The 17,737-nt window shown below is 44.3% G+C and overlaps 1 protein-coding gene and 1 pseudogene across 1 annotated transcript; both read left to right on the plus strand.

The window, feature by feature from the left end:
* The first annotated feature begins 3,103 nt into the window (after positions 1-3,103).
* Positions 3,104-4,866, plus strand: LOC120024518 (annotated as a pseudogene).
* A 3,018-nt stretch (positions 4,867-7,884) lies between these two features.
* LOC120024527 (myb-related protein B-like) lies at positions 7,885-16,662 on the plus strand. Its single transcript, XM_038968801.1, has 15 exons — positions 7,885-8,077; positions 8,565-8,661; positions 8,775-8,846; positions 9,004-9,096; positions 9,310-9,530; positions 9,736-9,880; positions 9,983-10,036; positions 12,177-12,383; positions 12,595-12,867; positions 15,049-15,221; positions 15,343-15,442; positions 15,556-15,663; positions 15,760-15,876; positions 15,965-16,096; positions 16,323-16,662. The coding sequence occupies exons 1-15, from the start codon at positions 8,037-8,039 to the stop codon at positions 16,449-16,451; spliced, it is 1,962 nt and encodes a 653-aa protein (XP_038824729.1). The 5' UTR covers positions 7,885-8,036; the 3' UTR covers positions 16,452-16,662.
* Positions 16,663-17,737: the final 1,075 nt, after the last annotated feature.

The raw sequence follows: 17,737 nt of genomic DNA on the forward strand, positions 1-17,737 counted from the left end.
AGTCCATTTGTCAAACACTAGTCCCCAAAAGCCGGATGTTCCGGTTCTCAGGAAATTCAAAAGAGAGCCTGTGAAGCGACTTCCATTTTTGGATGTTAACAAGGCACACCTCAGAAGAAGTTGCCACACCTATTTCGAGTAATTCCTGTCCTAGAGCAAAAATTCTCATTTAGGTTCCACCTCAAAGACTGGTGCAGGCTGCTAATACATTTTCAGGAATTTGGGATGGACATGTTGTGGTGATCTCCACGTGTAGCAGAGAAATAACAACAAATAGGGCACTGACTGACAGCTGTAAGTGTAACTAGCTAGCATGCTAACCTTAGCCAGCTAATGAAAGTTATGTGAGCACCATTTCAGTTAAGACAGACCTACTGTAAGCCAGTTAAAATAATTATTTCAGAAAAAGACTACCAGCCTACCTGTTAAGAGATGAGTCTCAGATAAACCGTGCCTGATGACATGTTGAGTGTTGACTTTTGTCTGACTCTTGCCGTTCATCAATTTGTACGTACATGTACATCAATCAACACTCACATTCTTAAACAAAATCCGTCCATTGTCTAAACAACGCGCCTACAGACATGACCTTTTACCTGACCTTTAGGTCATAAATCAACACTCATTGTCTTGAGTGAACAAAATCCACCTCTATAAACTACTCATGTTCATATGATACCTGAGTGAGAGTGACTAACAAAATCCACCTCTATAAACTACTCATGTTCATATGATACCTGAGTGAGAGTGACTAACAAAATCCACCTCTATAAACTACTCATGTTCATATGATACCTGAGTGAGAGTGACTAACAAAATCCACCTCTATAAACTACTCATGTTCATATGATACCTGAGTGAGAGTGACTAACAAAATCCACCTCTATAAACTACTCATGTTCATATGATACCTGAGTGAGAGTGACTAACAAAATCCACCTCTATAAACTACTCATGTTCATATGATACCTGAGTGAGAGTGACTAACAAAATCCACCTCTATTAACTACTCATGTTCATATGATACCTGAGTGAGAGTGACTAACAAAATCCACCTCTATTAACTACTCATGTTCATATGATACCTGAGTGAGAGTGACTAACAAAATCCACCTCTATAAACTACTCATGTTCATATGATACCTGAGTGAGAGTGACTAACAAAATCCACCTCTATAAACTACTCATGTTCATATGATACCTGAGTGAGAGTGACTAACAAAATCCACCTCTATAAACTACTCATGTTCATATGATACCTGAGTGAGAGTGACTAACAAAATCCACCTCTATAAACTACTCATGTTCATATGATACCTGAGTGAGAGTGACTAACAAAATCCACCTCTATTAACTACTCATGTTCATATGATACCTGAGTGAGAGTGACTAACAAAATCCACCTCTATTAACTACTCGTGTTCATATGATACCTGAGTGAGAGTGACTAACAAAATCCACCTCTATAAACTACTCGTGTTCATATGATACCTGAGTGAGAGTGACTAACAAAATCCACCTCTATTAACTACTCGTGTTCATATGATACCTGAGTGAGAGTGACTAACAAAATCCACCTCTATAAACTACTCATGTTCATATGATACCTGAGTGAGAGTGACTAACAAAATCCACCTCTATTAACTACTCGTGTTCATATGATACCTGAGTGAGAGTGATTAACAAAATCAATTGGGGTCCGCTAGAGGTCAGGGCCCATGGTCATGTGCCTTGCGTGGCCGGTCAGTAATTCGGCCATATTATTTAAATAGCTGGCTAGACTAATTTACCTAGCAATCTATAAAATGTTAGCTGACATGGGCTAATTTAGTGACTGTCAGTGACTGACATAACAAGAAGAAACTGCTGATGCACAACCAAATTTTGAAATTGCACCTACTATCAAATCAAATTGTATTTGTCACATGCGTTGAATACAACAGGTGTTTCACCTTACAGTGAAATGCTTACTTACAAGCCCTTAACCAACAGTGCAGTTAAGAAAAAAATACCTATTAAAATATAATAAATAAAAGTAACAAATGATTAAAGAGCAGCAGTAAAATAACAATAGCGAGGCTACAGACAGGGGGTACCGGTACAGAGTCAATGTGCCTGGGCACCAGTTAGTCGAGGTAATTGATGTAATATGTACATGTAGGTAGTTTTATTAAAGTGACTATGTGTAGATAATAAACAGTAGCAGCAGTGTAAAAGAGGAGGGGGGGCAATGCAAATAGTCTGGGTAGGCATTTGATTAGATGTTCAGGCGTCTTATGGCTTGGGAATAGAAGCTGTTTAGAAGCCTCTTGGACCTAGACTTGGTGCTCCGGTACTGCTTGCCATGCAGTAGCAGAGAGAACAGTCTATGACTAGGGTGGCTGGAGTCTGACAATTTTTAGGACTTTCCTCTGTCATCGCCTGGTATAGAGGTCCTGGATGGCAGGAAGCTTGGCTCCAGTGATGTACTGGGCCGTACGCACTACCCTCTGTAGTGCCTTGTGGTCGGAGGCCGAGCAGTTGCCATACCAGGCAGTGATGCAACCAGTCAGGATGCTCTCGATAGTGCAGCTGTAGAACCTTTTGAGGATCTGAGGACCCATGCCAAATCTTTTCAGTCTCCTGAGGGGGAATAGGTTTTGTCGTGCCCTCTTCACAACTGTCTTGGTGTGCTTGGACCATGTTAGTTAGTTTGTTGGTGATGTGGACACCAAGGAACTTGAAGCTCTCAACCTGCTCCACTACAGCCCCATCGATGAGAATGGGGGTGTGCGCGGTCCTCTTTTTCCTGTAGTCCACAATCATCTCCTTTGTCTTGATCATGTTGAGGGAGAGGTTGTTGTCCTGGCACCACACGGCCAGGTCTCTGACTTTCTCCCTATAGGCTGTCTCGTTGTTGTCGGTGATCAGGCCTACCACTGTTGTGTCATCGGCAAACTTAATGATGGTGTTGGAGTCATGCCTGGCCATGCAGTCATGAGTGAACAGGGAGTACAAGAGAGGACCCGTTGACCTGCAAACACCACTGGAAGATCATACGTTGTTGTTTTTCAAAGATACAGTATGTCAGTTATTTACTAGTTGTGTCAATTGTTTTTTTGTAATGCAGGAGGCAGGCAAACTGGCAGTGATGGGGTCCTGTCACATGTTCAGTGACCAGTACCTGAACAAAGAGGAGAACAGTAAATTAATGGTGATTGCAGTGTCAGTTTAAAACACTCAGACTTCTGTTAGGTTTGAGAGCCAATTGTGCCCGCTCTTTTACCCTTTTCACATGATCATATCGACCTAAACTGTACTGTGCTGGTTCGGATATTTTTGTCCTTTCCAGCATGGTTCTTTCAATTATGATGGAGGCTTAACCGGACCAGCACAGTACAGCTTGGCTGTGCATGTCTCGGTCCACTCAGTACTGAGTGTGAAAAGGGTATTTGACGACGTCCTCATGGCAGGCTCGTTAACTTCTTCACAGCAACTCCAGAATAGTTGTGAGAGTGTGATCACAACCACTGTAATGGTGATGATGTAATGGTTGGTGAACCACTATTTGATCCCCTACTGACTCCATTAGGTTGTAATGTTGCCTGTCTATTTTTGTTATGCAGGATGTCGTTTTCCAGGGGCTAATGGGTGATAAAATTAATCTGAACCAGATGGATGCAGAGGACTCCGAGGTGAGAAGCCAAGGAATGTTTTAGGATCTGCAGTTTTACCTTTTAGTTCTAGAAGTGACACTTATCATTCTGTGTTTTGCCCAGATCACAGATTACACCATGCTACCAGACACAGGCTGCCTGTCTGTGCGACTACGAGTATGCTTGCAAGAGGGAGAGGAAAACCCAAGAGACTTTGACCTCCCTGTTTGACATGTCTACTCAAGCTGTCAAACACTTTGCCCCAAGTCATCAGGTGGAAACACATACTGCTTTAGAAACTGGGCAGACATCAGTTCATTACCGTAGGCTGTAGTTGGTGGCTACAGGATGTTTTGTCTGCTTTGCCTACATGTTTACGGTGTGTTTGTTGACACCAATGTGTTTGACTTGTCCCACTGCAGTTCCTACAAGCAGATGTCAAACATGAGCCCCTCCAGCTGATCACACCTCAGTTTGAGACTCCCCTTCCCCAGCTGGAGCCTGCTGTAGGTTTCCCCTCTCCAGCTCTACACAATCTCACCCAGCTCCTGTCTAGCTCAGCTGTGATTGGATGTGGATTCTGTACACTCAACTGAGAATGGCATGTGCACTAGACTGTATTCAACACTTTTTGCTAATTGACTGGGATTTATTAAAATGTGACAATACACACTTGATCATTGTAGAAAATGATAAATTTGCCATCCCTCTAAAATGTGTGTGTGTGTTCTCCTATGGGTTGCTTTGAGCAGGTCTTTCCACCTGTCTTCAGGGACCTGCCTCCCCCCATGCTTGACCTGGATGAAACCTTCTCTTCTGAGAGTGCGTTTGGCACAGCTCTCCAACAAATGTAATTGTTAACCCCAGGTTATATTTGAATCGAGCATTATTAACGGAAAGTGTTTTCTGTATTCTTCCTGCAGGCACCGACGACAATCTAGAGTTCTACGTGAGGAAGTGTGGGTACGTCTTGGGGGTGACGGGGAAGTTGGATAAAGACCAAAGGGATGCCAAACACATCCTGGAGCACATCTTCTTCCAGGTTGTAGAGTTCAAGAAGCTCAACCAGGTGAGCAATATGACCAATTGAGTCTTTGATAAAAATGCACAGTATTTGTTGATCTAGGCCTTGGTTGACATTCATTTGCGATTAGTGTAATTTAAATGATTTATCCCATCTCTCCTATACAGGAACATGATAGACACACAGACCAGGTTTTCCCAGTTCTGATGACTCTAGCAACCAGTGAGAGTTTGTACATTTTGCAGTGCATTGACACTACATGACCAAAAATTTGGACACCTGCTTGTCGAACATCATGGGCATTAATATGGAGTTGCTCTCCCCTTTGCTGCTATAACAGACTTCCACTCTTCTAGTGGAAAGCCTTCCTAGATGTTGGGACTTGCTTCCATTCAGCCACGAGCATTAGTGAGGTCGGGCGATTAGGCCTGGGTTACAATTCATCCCAAAAGGTGTTTTTGTTCAGACCTTGCACAGGTTATTGTCATGCTGAAACAGGGAATTTACTACCCCAAACTTTTGCCACGAAGTTGGATTCACAGAATCGTCTAGAACGTCATTGTATGCTGTAGTGTTAAGATTTCCCATCACTGGAACTAAAAGGGCCTAGCCCAAACCATGAAAAACAGCCCCAGACCATTATTCCTCCAAACTTTACAGTTGGCACTATGCAGGTAGCGTTCTCCTGGCATCCTCCAAACCCAGATTAATCCGTCAGACGGTGAAGCGTTATTCAGCGTTCCACTGCGCCAGAGTCCAATGGCAGTGAGCTTTTCACCACTCTAGCCGACGCTTGGCATTGCGCATGGGGATCTTAAGCTTGCGTGTGGTTGCTCGGCCATGGAAACCAATTTCATTACGCTCCCGATGAACAGCTCTTGTGCTGACATTGCTTCCAGAGGCAGTTTGGAACTCGTTAGTGAGTGTTGCAACCGAGGACAGATTTTTTACGCGCTTCAGCATTCCTGTTCTGTGAGCTCCTGTGGCTTACCACTTCACGGCCGAGCCATTGTTGCACCTGGAAGTTTCTACTTAGTTGACCAGGGCAGTTTTAGCAGGGCAGAAATTTGACAATATGTCTGGTTGGAAAGGTGGCACATTTAAAGTCACTGAGTGCTTCAGTAAGGCTCTTCTACTACCAATGTTTGTCTGAGGAGATTGTATGGCTGTGCACTCAATTTTACACACGTCCGTAACGGGTGTGACTGAAATAGCCAAATCCACAGTCTAGATCCTTGTATATAGTGTTGCCATTAAATACAAAATGTAACACCATATCCTCCATCAAACTGAAGAGATAGTTGATTTGTTTAGTGTTCCAAATGTGGGAAACCTCATACAATATACATTTGATTTAGTATGTTTGTGCTATAGTATCATAAATGTTGGCATTTGTCATTCCCTAAATACTCAAGAGGCATTGTCGATTTAATCAATACAAAACTTTATTTACTTTAATAGGTTCATGTAAAATAATTCACAGGCATCTTGAATATCCTCCTTAAGGTCTGTAAAGGTGAAATAAGAGAACATGTCAATATACAAGCCATTAAACGAACTCTGAAGTCTTAGTTTAACTAGGACATCTCATGCCAGGTCTGGCCCACTTACATCAAAAATACTTTCTGGCCAGGACACAGCAGCAACTAAAAAAATAAGTCACTGAACCGGAGAATCTTACCTCAACTTTTCAGTACAGCACTGTCACATCCCCACTTTGGCTTGTCAAAACCTGTAGGGATGGCTGTGCGTCTCTGCCATTCATCCTCAGCTGCTGATGCTGAACCTGAGGTCTGGCTCAGGCTGGAACTGAGACTAGAACCCATAGTGACCTCCTTCCAGGACCTCTGGTTGTCCTCTGTGTTATTTCCATGTGGGGGTGAGCCTGACCAGATCAGGGAGATCTCAGCCAGGGATGGTGGTGCAGACTGGAACTTGGGACTCCAGGTAGTCTCCAACGTGCTTGACTCAAGGATCGGTTTTGGACTGTTAGTCTCAGGTCGGATTAGGGAGACCTCCCAGGCAACCTGCGAGGCAGTCAGATCAATGTAGGACAGATCCAATGGGCAGGCTAGTTTGGGTTTCTGGAGGAGGACCTGCTCAGCGGGAGTAGAGGACTTGCTCTCTACAGGTATAGTGAGCCGTGGTGTTTGTGTAGCCTCCTTAGAGTTCAGGTTCATGGCTTGAGAGGGGGACACAGGGTTGGGAGACTGACACAGGGAGGCCAGGAGGGATTGTTTGGAACCATAGTACTCAACAACAATTCTATTTGGAGGCAGCACCGATGTGGACTGTCCCATCAGTGACAGAGCAGACACAGACAAACTCTGGTCCAAGAAGCCTCTGTCAAACTCTGAGGGAGATGGGCACTGAAAACTCATGGACGCATCTGTGAAGCAAATAATTCAACGCAGTTAAAATGTCTCACCACCACATGATTTAACATGCAATTGTTTTGATTATTCTTCATATTAATTAGCATAAATGTACCCTATGCAGAGATTCAAATTGCTTTGCCAAATAAATCTGTTTTCTTACCAGCACTGGCAAGTTCCTCATCCATGTTTTTAGACAATCATTGAATGGTTGCCTAATTACAATGCAGCTTGTTTTTAATCTGCTGGTTGATTGTCTCACCTGTTTGTTAATGAAGGCCCGCAGCGATAAGGTGGAGGGGGGTGTATAATTAAGCAAAAATGCCCGAGGGGGTGTGGTATATGGCCAGTATACCATGGCTAATGGCTGTGTCCAGGCATATTGGCCATATATCACAAACCCGGACGTGCATTATTGCTATTATAAACTGGTTACCAATGTAATTAGAGCAGTAAAAATAAATGTTTTGTCATATGGTCTGATATACCATGACTGTCAGCCAATCAGCATTCAGGGCTCGAACAACCCAGTTTATAGTTTGTGATAAAAGTGAGCATTTATCTCTAGTCTTTATATGCATGAATAGATATGAATAGTTTATTCGGTAGACAGAGAAACAGCATTGTGAAAAGTCACTAATCAGACAATCCGGGCCAATAAAAAAAAAATATATATATATATATATTTGTGTCCCTTGACAAATCATAGGAACGAATCAATGACTATATGAACAAATAGAACGTTTCAATTCTGCGCGCGCACACCTCTGGTCACGTCACTCCCGGGAAAGCCGTGAGCCTGCGAGAAAAGAAGCGCGCGAGATAGGAACTTGAGCGCGGACTAGTGTGTTGTCTGCAATCCAGTGTACCTACCCCAGCGACAATTCGATTTTTTGTTTTTACCAACGTGGATTATATACGACAAACAGACTTTCTCCTATAATATAGTTTGTAAATATATGCACGACGTGGCCAAAAAAATATATACAATATATTTTAGTGATGGAGGTAAAGCAAAGGGAAATGTCCTGGTGGTCGCGCGGGTAAGTAGTTAGCTAATCGGATTCTAACCTTTGTTATTGTTAGCTACAACAGCTGTTGGATAAATAACAATGCCCATATCCTAATGTTATTTTTAAGAGGACGGGGATCTATGTACTATTTTATAATATGAGATTACTGAATGTCATCGATTATTTTTGCGCATTTACGTGATTTGACCGCGCTTTTGTCACCACACCAGTTGAGGTCGACGTCAGATGTTGCTAACTAACGTTACAGTAGTCAAATCATGGCATGAAACAATAAATTAGAGAATGTTCTAATGCATACCGTAGTAATCAGAGAGCACAAACGTTTACTAGCTCACATAATCTGTTGCTTGTAGTAAGTACCTAGCTAGGTATAAAAATGCTTTGTTTGAGAATTCTGTGACTTAACACCCAAGCCAGCTACGTTTCAGTACAATGCATGTGCGCCCTTTGCATGAGTTTGATCTCGACCACCACACCCTGTTGCTTGTCTTTTTAGAGAGGATGGGGAGGAGGCAATGTATCAGGACACTGACTCTGACGTGGCTGAACAGAGAGACTGTGGAAAGGTCAAAGTGAAATGGACACAAGATGAGGTGAGTTCATGTCCCCTTACACATCCCCCACCAATGCTGATCTATAAATGGTTGGTTATTTGGAATGGGCTAGTTACTTAGCTCTTCATAAAATGCCTGTACTTTATTCTCAGGATGACAATCTGAAAGCGTTGGTCCAAAACCGGGGGCCAAATGACTGGAAATACATTGCCAGCATTTTACCGGTGAGCGAGTTCGACGGAGTACAGTATATATTCTGTTATATCCAGTTGACAATACAAATAATACAACTGAAGGGTTAAAATATTAAATACATTCTGAAGGCGTGTGTGGTTTATTTTGCATTAAACATTAACTGTATGGTAACGCTGTATGGCACAGAATCGCTCAGAACACCAGTGCCAGCACCGCTGGTTGAAGGTTCTGGATCCAGATCTGGTCAAAGGGCCCTGGACCAAAGAGGAGGACGAGAAGGTTAGTTGTGATGGTGACTACTCTACAATCAGTTTTACTAGACTTCTTTGTGAGAGAAACTTTAGTTGTTGAGTTTTACCAATAGTTGTTCAGTCAGCTCTACTTTCAACTGGCTGCTTTGACTCCTATCTAAGGACAGCCTCCGGGTGGCTTGTACTACCACTCAGAGGCCACATTTTCAGACGGCCACCAACCCTGCATTCCTCTCCACAGGTGATAGACCTGGTGAACAGGTATGGCAACAAGCAGTGGGCTATCGTGGCTAAGCACCTGAAGGGCCGGCTGGGGAAGCAGTGCCGGGAACGCTGGCACAACCACCTCAACCCGGACGTGAAGAAATCCTCCTGGACAGCAGAGGAGGACCTCATCATCTACAAGGCCCACTGCATGCTGGGAAACCGCTGGGCTGAGATCGCCAAGCTGCTCCCCGGAAGGTAACTGTGTTGACATGTACTCCAGCTAAGAGAGTCACTCTGACATGTCTGAGCTGAAATGTCAGGATCACTCAGAACAGTTTATTGGTCTCCACATATTTTGTGATAAATGCAATTGAATGGATTGGAGTTGGATTAGTGCTCGACTTCATACACTAGCTATATCTTGATTACTACAACATTATGTTAAAATTTCACGTTCCAGGACCGATAATGCTGTGAAGAACCACTGGAACTCAACCATCAAGCGTAAGGTTGAGATGGGCTTCTACAGCAGGGTGGATCCTAATCTGAAATGTCAGCAGATGGAACCAGAAGAGAGCATGGCCCACCACAGTAGAGATCAGCAGGTTGGTTCCTTCTGAAATCAGTTTGACAACATCTGGGCTATGCTCAAACTAATCCTTGTTATAATGTTTTTCTGTGAAACATGATTTGTTATGTCTCTACAGATGGACAATGGTGGTTCTATGGAGAGGGAACCAGACCAAGACCCCACACTGCCGGTAAAATGCAAACACTGCTAACTTCTATGGGGGAAAGCAGATAAACTTGAGTGTTTTATATTATAAATGCAGTGCCTTCGGAAAGTATTCAGACCCCTTCCCTTTTTTTACCATCTGTTACATTACAGCCTTATTCTAAAATTGATGAGAATTGTTATTTATTTAATCAATCTACACACAATACCACATAATGACAAAGCAATAACAGGTTTTTAGTTATTTTTGCAAATGTATTAAAAATAAAAAATACATCTCTTACATAAGTATTCAGACCCTTTGCTATGAGATTCAAAATTGAGCTCAGGTGCATCCTGTTTCCATTGATCATCCTTGAGATGTTTCTACAAAAGTCCACCTGTGGTAAATTCAACTGATTGGACATGATTTGGAAAGGCACACACCTGTCTATATAATGTCCCACAGTTGACAGTGCATATCAGAGCAAAAACCAAGCCATGAGGTCGAAGGAATTGTCCGTAGAGCTCCGAGGCAGGATTGTGTCAAGGCACAGAACATTTCTGCAGCATTGAAGGTCAAGAACACAGTGGCCTCCATCATGCTTAAATGGAAGACGTTTGGAACCACCGAGACTCTTTCTAGAGCTGGCTGCCCGGCCAAACTGAGCAATCAGGGGAGAAGGGCTTTGGTCAGGAAGGTGACCAAGAACCCGATGGTCAGCCTCCCGAGTGGAGCAGCGTTCTAAGGCACAGCATCCCAGTGTTGCAGCGTCACTACAGCCTGGGGTTCAATCCCAGGCTCTCACAACCGGCCGTGACCAGGAGTCCGATAGGGTGGTGCACAATTGGCCCAGCGTCGTCCGGGTTAGGGAAGGGTTTGGCTGGGGGGGCTTTACTTGGCTCCTCACGGTCTAGCAACTCCTTGTGGTGGGCCTGCAGGCTGACTTCAGTCGTCAGTTGAAAAGTGTTTTCTCCGACACATTGGTGCGGCTGGCTTCCGGGTTAAGCGAGCAGGTGTTAAGAAGCGCGACTTGGCGGGTCATGTTTTGGAGGACGCGTGACTCAATCTTTGCCTCTCCCGAGCCCAATGGGGAGTTGCAGCAATGAGACAAGATCGTAATCATGAAATTGGGGAGAAAAAGGGGGTAAAAAAAATTATAAAATAGGTAACCCGATGGTCACTCTGACAGAGCTCCAGAGTTCCTCTGTGAAGATGGGAGAACCTTCCAGAAAAACAACCATCTGCAGCACTCCACTAATCAGGCCTTTATGGTAGAGTGGCCAGACGGAAGCCACTCTTCAGTAAAAAGCACATGACAGCCCGCTTAGAGTTTGCCAAATGCACCTAAAGGACTCTCAGACCATGAGAAACAAGATTCTCTGGGCTGATGATACAAAGATTGAACTCTTTGGCCTGAATGCCAAGTGTCACATCTGGAGGAAACCTGGCACCATCCCTACGGTGAAGTGTGGTGGCAGCATCATGCTTACGGGATGTTCTTCAGCTGCAGGGACTGGGAGACTAGTCAGGATCGAAGGAAAGATGAACAGAGCAAGGTACTGAGATCCTTGATGAAAACCTGCTCCAGAGCACTCAGGACCTCAGACTGGGGCGAAGGTTCACTTTCCAACAGGACAACGACCCTAAGCACACAGCCAAGACAACGCAGGAGTGGCTTCGGGACAAGTCTCTGAATATCCAGCCAGAGCCGGCACTTGAACCCGATCTAACATCTCTGGAGAGACCTGAAAATAGCTGTGCTGCGACGCTCCCCATCCAACCTGACAGAGCTTGAGAGGATCTGCAGAGAAGAATGGGAGAAACTCCCCAAATAAAGGTGTGCCAAGTTTGTAGCGTCATACCCAAGAAGACTCAAGGCTCTAATCGCTGCCAAAGGTGCTTCAACAAAGTACTGAGTAATGGGTCTGAATACTTATGTAAATGTGATATTTCTGTTTATTTTTTAATTTTTATACATTTGAAAACATTTCTAAAAACCTGTTTAAGCTTTGTCATTTGGGAGTTTTGTGTGTTAGAGCATGTGCATGTTAGAATATTACTAGTTTATACTAGTCTTCAAGGTAGTACACATTGCTCTTGTAGCTGTGTGTGTGTACATATTCATTTAATCTATTCTTCTGGATCTCCATTCTGTTTTTCAAGCTTATGTCGCTCCCTACAGGAGAATGCCAGTACATCCACTGTAAGAGGCGGACCGAAAGAAGCAGGCTCCCACAAGGCTGTCTCTCCTCAACAGTCAAAGACCCCCAAAAGTGAGCCAAACACCCCAGGAGGTGAACTGAATACCAGTAGCTGGGTGGTGGACAGCTCAGGCTTCCTCTCTCCCAACGGCCCAGCCTTAAAAGAGGTGATGGAGATGGTGGATGGGGTAAGAGTGCTGGTTGTGGTCATAATACCTCTGTCTTCTGAATTTCACCACGTTCATCTTCTGCTTTGAATGGAACACCAAAGAGATCTCATTTGATGATCAGATATGGCAGACAAGATGTCTGACTATTTTGGTATGAATTAGTTTGGCAAATTATATTTATTTTCATAAATTCTTCCTTACTTTGTTTCTGTTTCTTTTCATCTACGAGGACCTGGATGGCTGGTGTAACATGGCTGTCTTTGATCTGCCCGAGGAGAGCCAGAGCCCAGAGCGGACCCAGTTCCGTCTGGAGGGCAGTGCCCTACAGGAACTCAGTAAGGGTAACCGGGGGGAGCTGATCCCCATCTCCCCTGGAGGAATCACCCCACCTTCCATACTGAACCGCCGCAGCCGCCGTCGCATAGCTCTGTCCCCTGACTCCAACAACTCCAGGACCCCCAAGAGCACCCCGGTCAAGATCCTGCCCTTCTCTCCCTCACAGGTAATGGCTCAACCACCATGACCTAACACAGTAAAATGACTCGTCACTTCCATTGTTTTGTACATAATCACGTGGCCAAAAACACATTTTACCATGTTTAATTTCCCTAAAATTAAATTCCATATTTTTATTTATATATATATATAATTAAAAAAAAACACCTTTATTTAACCAGGTAGGCTAGTTGAGAACAAGTTCTCATTTACAACTGCGACCTGGCCAAGATAAAGCAAAGCAGTGCAACACAAACAACAACACAGAGTTACACATGGAGTAAAAAAACATTCAGTCAATAATACAGTAGAAAAAGTCTATGTACAGTGTGTGCAAATGAGGTAGAATAAGGGAGGTAAGGCAATAAATAGGCCATGGTGGCGAAGTAATTACAATTTAGCAATTAAACACTGGAATGGTAGATGTGCAGGCTATGAATGTGCAAGTAGAGATACTGGGGTGCAAAGGAGCAAGATAAATACATACATTATGGGGATGAGGCAGTTGGATGGGCTATTTACAGATGGGCTATGTACAGGTGCAGTGGTCTGTGAGCTGCTCTGACAGCTGGTGCTTAAAGCTAGTGAGGGAGATATGAGTCTCCAGCTTCAGTGATTTTTTTCAGTTTGTTCCAGTCATTGGCAACAGAACTGAAAGGAGAGGCGGCCAAAGGAAGAATTGGCTTTGGGGGTGACCAATGAGATATACCTGCTGGAGCGCGTGCTATGGGTGGGTGCTGCTATGGTGACCAGTGAGTTGAGATAAGGTGGGGCTTTACCTAGCAGAGACTTGTAGATGACCTGGAGCCAGTGGGTTTGGCAACGAGTATGAAGCGAGGGCCAGCCAACAAGAGCGTACAGGTCGCAGTGGTGGGTAGTATATGGGGCTTTGGTGACAAAACGGATGGCACTGTGATAGACTGCATCCAATTTGTTGAGTAGAGTGTTGGAGGCTATTTTGTAAATGACATCATCGAGGATTGGTAGGATTGTCAGTTTTACGAGGGTATGTTTGGCAGCATGAGCGAAGGATGCTTTGTTGCGAAATGGGAAGCAGATTCTAGATTTCATTTTGAATTGGAGATGCTTAATGTGAGTCTGGAAGGAGAGTTTACAGTCTAACCAGACACCTAGGTATTTGTAGTTGTCCACATATTCTAAGTCAGAACCGTCCAGAGTAGTGATGCTGGACGGGCGGGCAGGTTGGGCAGCGATCGGTTGAATAGCATGCATTTAGTTTTACTTGCATTTAAGAGCAATTGGAGGCCACGGAAGGAGAGTTGTATGGCATTGAAGCTCGTCTGGAGGTTAGTTAACACAGTGTCCAAAGAAGGGCCAGATGTATACAGAATGGTGTCGTCTGCGTAGAGGTGGATCAGAGAATCACCAGCAGCAAGAGCGACATCATTGATGTATACAGAGAAGAGAGTCGGCACGAGAATTGAACCCTGTGGCACCCCCATAGAGACTGCCAGAGGTCCGGATGACAGGCCTTCCGATTTGACACACTGAACTCTTATCAGAGAAGTAGTTGGTGAACCAGGCGATGCAATCATTTGAGAAACCAAGGCTGTTGAGTCTGCCGATAAGAATGTGGTGATTGACAGAGTCGAATCCCTTGGCCAGGTCGATGAATACGGCTGCACAGTAATGTCTCTTATCGATGGCGGTTATGAAATCGTTTAGGACATTGAGTGTGGCTGAGGTGCACCCATGACCAAATCTGAAACCAGATTGCATAGCGGAGAAGGTACGGTGGGATTTGAAATGGTCGGTGATCTGTTTGTTAACTTGGCTTTCGAAGACCTTAGAAAGGCAGGGTAGGATGGATATAGGTCTGTAGCAGTTTGGGTCTAGAGTGTCTCCCCCTTTGAAGAGCGGGATGACCGCGGAAGCTTTCCAATCTTTGGGTATCTCTAGATGATACAAAAGAGAGGTTGAACAGGCTAGTAATAGGGGGTTGCAACATTTTCGGTAGATCATTTTAGAAAGAGAGGGTCCAGATTGTCTAGCCAAGCTGATTTGTAGGGGTCCAGATTTTGCAGCTCTTTCAGAACATCAGCTATCTGGATTTTGGTGAAGGAGAAATGGGGGAGGCTTGGGCGAGTTGCTGTGGGGGGTACTATTGCAAATGGATGTTAGGTGTCATATTAGTGAAATGGTTTCTAAATGCGGTGTGTGTTTCCAGTTCCTCAACATGTGGACCAAACAGGACAACTTTGAGCTGGAGAATCCATCTCTCACCTCTACCCCAGTGTGCAATCAGAAGTCTGGGGTTACCACACCACTACACCGTGACAAGACTCCACTCACACAGAAGGAAAACTCTGTTTGCGCATCCAAGCTGTACCCAAACTCAGTGTATGTAATAAGGCATTATTGATAAACAATTGTCTTGTATGCGCCAAGTTATTATTGGCATGGGATATGATTAATCTCTCGTAGCAGTAGAGAATTATATTTAGTTTGTCTTTTTATAAAGGTTCATCACACCCAACCACAAGTCAAATCTTGACACCACTCCGCGGACTCCAACTCCATTCAAAAATGCCATGGAGAAGTATGGTCATCTGCGACCAATGGTGAGTCCCTCACTTGCTAGTGTTGTCAATGAAAGCACCTGGATTGTCAGACGATTTGTACGGATAATTTCTTCAATATCCTGCTGAAAATAGTTTATTTCTGTATGTCTTAGCCTCAGACTCCGAATGAGGAGGACTTGAAAGAGGTCCTCTTGAAAGAGGCTGGGATTGAGCTGATTGTGACGGATGAGAGTCCACCTGAGCAAAGACGCAAGCAGGTGGTGAGTATGATGAAATTTTACGATAATTTACTTACACAGATGATGCTTCTGTTTTATGAAATGGTCTGACTATGTGGTCCATTCCTTTGCTTCCAGCATCGGCCTCCAATGAAGAAAGTGCGTAAATCTCTGGCTCTGGATGTCATGGACTGCAAAGAGATAGTCACTGCCAGGCATCAGTCCATGAAGTCCGAGCCCAAAACCTTTTCTAAGGTACATCCATTAGAAATGGATTGAATTCTGCTGTTATTGTTGATGGTGATTTCCTCCATTGATTTGTATATTGTCATCCTTGTGGCAGGCTGAGATGTCTCTCAACTCCTCGTCCTTTTGTATGAAGACTGAAGATAAAGAGGAGAATGTTCTGGATCAGGGCTTCTGTTTAGGACCCAGTGAGAGTGGTGCATATTCCAACACAGTGCCCCCAACCCCAGTGAGTACTCTAATGAAACGCTACCATTGGCTGCTATCTAAGTTAAATAATTATTATATAGCTGTTTATTTGTATACTATATCATAATCATGAGTTTTCTAATAGCCTGTAATGCACACATCTATTTTGTTGTACATGTCCTTTATCATCTTTTGTAATGGTTTCCATTTCCCTCTATTTGTCTGTTTGCATCTGAAGTTATTGATATGCTTTGCTGTGTTCTCAGATGTCCAAGGCATGGGAAGCAGTGGTATGTGGACGTACTAAGGACCAGCTCATAATGACAGAGAAAGCAAGACGTTACCTCCGTTTACTGAAATCCCACGCTCCTAACCGGGCCCTCATCCTGTCCTGAGCCCTCACCCTGTCCTGAGCCCTCACCAACCTCGTTGTCCTCTCTGCAGACATTTCCATTGTGTTAAACATAGGGTTGCAAAATTCTGGGAACTTTCAATAAATTGCCTGGTTTTCCCAAAATCTCGTTTCCTCCAACCGCGATTTCTAGAAAACCAGGGAATTTATTGAAAGTTCCCGAAATGTTGCAACCCTAGTTAAAAACTCCCCCGTGTCGATGTATTTGGAAAGTATTCAGAGCCCTTGACTTTTTCCACATTTTGTTACGTTACAGCCTTATTCTAAAATGGACTAAATAGTTTTTTCCCCTCAATCTACACACAATATCCCATAATGACAAAAAATACATACTACATTTACATAAGTATTCAGACCCGTTACTCAGTACTTTGTTGAAGCACCTTTGGCAGCGATTACAGCGAGTCTTCTTGGGTGTGACCTTACAAGCTTGGCACACCTTTATTTGAAGAGTTTCTCCCATTCTTCTCTATAGATCCTCTCAAGCTCTGTCAGGTTGGATGGGAAGCGTTGCTGCACAGCTATTTTCAGGTCTCTCCAGAGATGTTCGATCAGGTTCAGGTCTGGGCTCTGGCTGGGCTACTGAAGGACATTCAGAGACTTGTCCTGAAGCCACTTCTGCGTTGTCTTGGCTGTGTGCTAAGGTTGGGAAGAGCCGCATTAAAACATGGTCGTTGTCAGGGGTCGTTGTCCTATTGGAAAGTGAACCTTCGCCCCAATCTGAGGTCCTGAGTGCTCTGGAGCAGGTTTTCATCAAGGATCTCTCTGTACTTTCTTCCGTTCATCTTTCCCTTGATCCTGACTAGTCTCCCAGTCCCTGCTGCTGAAAAACACCCCCACAGCATGATGCTGCCACCACCATACTTCACCGTAGGGATGATGCCAGGTTTCCTCCAGATGTGACGCTTGCCATTCAGGCCAAAGAGTTCAATCTGGTTTCATCAGACCAGAGAATCTTGTTTCTCATGGTCTGAGAGTTTGGCAAACTCCAAGCAGGCTGTCATGTGCCTTTTACTGAGGAGTGGCTTCTGTCTGGCCACTCTACCATAAAGGCCTGATTAGTGGAGTGCTGCAGAGATGTTAGTCCTTCTGGAAGATTCCCCAATCTCTACAGAGGAACTCTGGAGCTCTTTCAGTGACCATCGGGTTCTTGGTCACCTCGCTGACCAAGGCCCTTCTCCCCCGATTGCTCAGTTTGGCTGGGGAGCCAGCTGTAGGAAGAGTCTTGGTGGTGCCAAACTTCTTCCATGTAAGAATGATGGAGGACAC

The sequence above is a fragment of the Salvelinus namaycush genome, chromosome 2 (genome assembly GCF_016432855.1).
Source record: "Salvelinus namaycush isolate Seneca chromosome 2, SaNama_1.0, whole genome shotgun sequence".
In the NCBI taxonomy this organism is placed as follows: Eukaryota; Metazoa; Chordata; class Actinopteri; order Salmoniformes; family Salmonidae; genus Salvelinus; species Salvelinus namaycush.

Bases quoted from the DNA above. Each gene is read 5' to 3' on its own strand.
- LOC120024527 (XM_038968801.1), top strand. From the start codon at position 8,037: ATGGAGGTAAAGCAAAGGGAAATGTCCTGGTGGTCGCGCGG. The intron at 12,868-15,048 runs GTAATGGCTCAA...GTGTGTTTCCAG, and splicing joins TGCCCTTCTCTCCCTCACAG to TTCCTCAACATGTGGACCAA. The intron at 15,664-15,759 runs GTGAGTATGATG...CTTTGCTTCCAG, and splicing joins AGCAAAGACGCAAGCAGGTG to CATCGGCCTCCAATGAAGAA.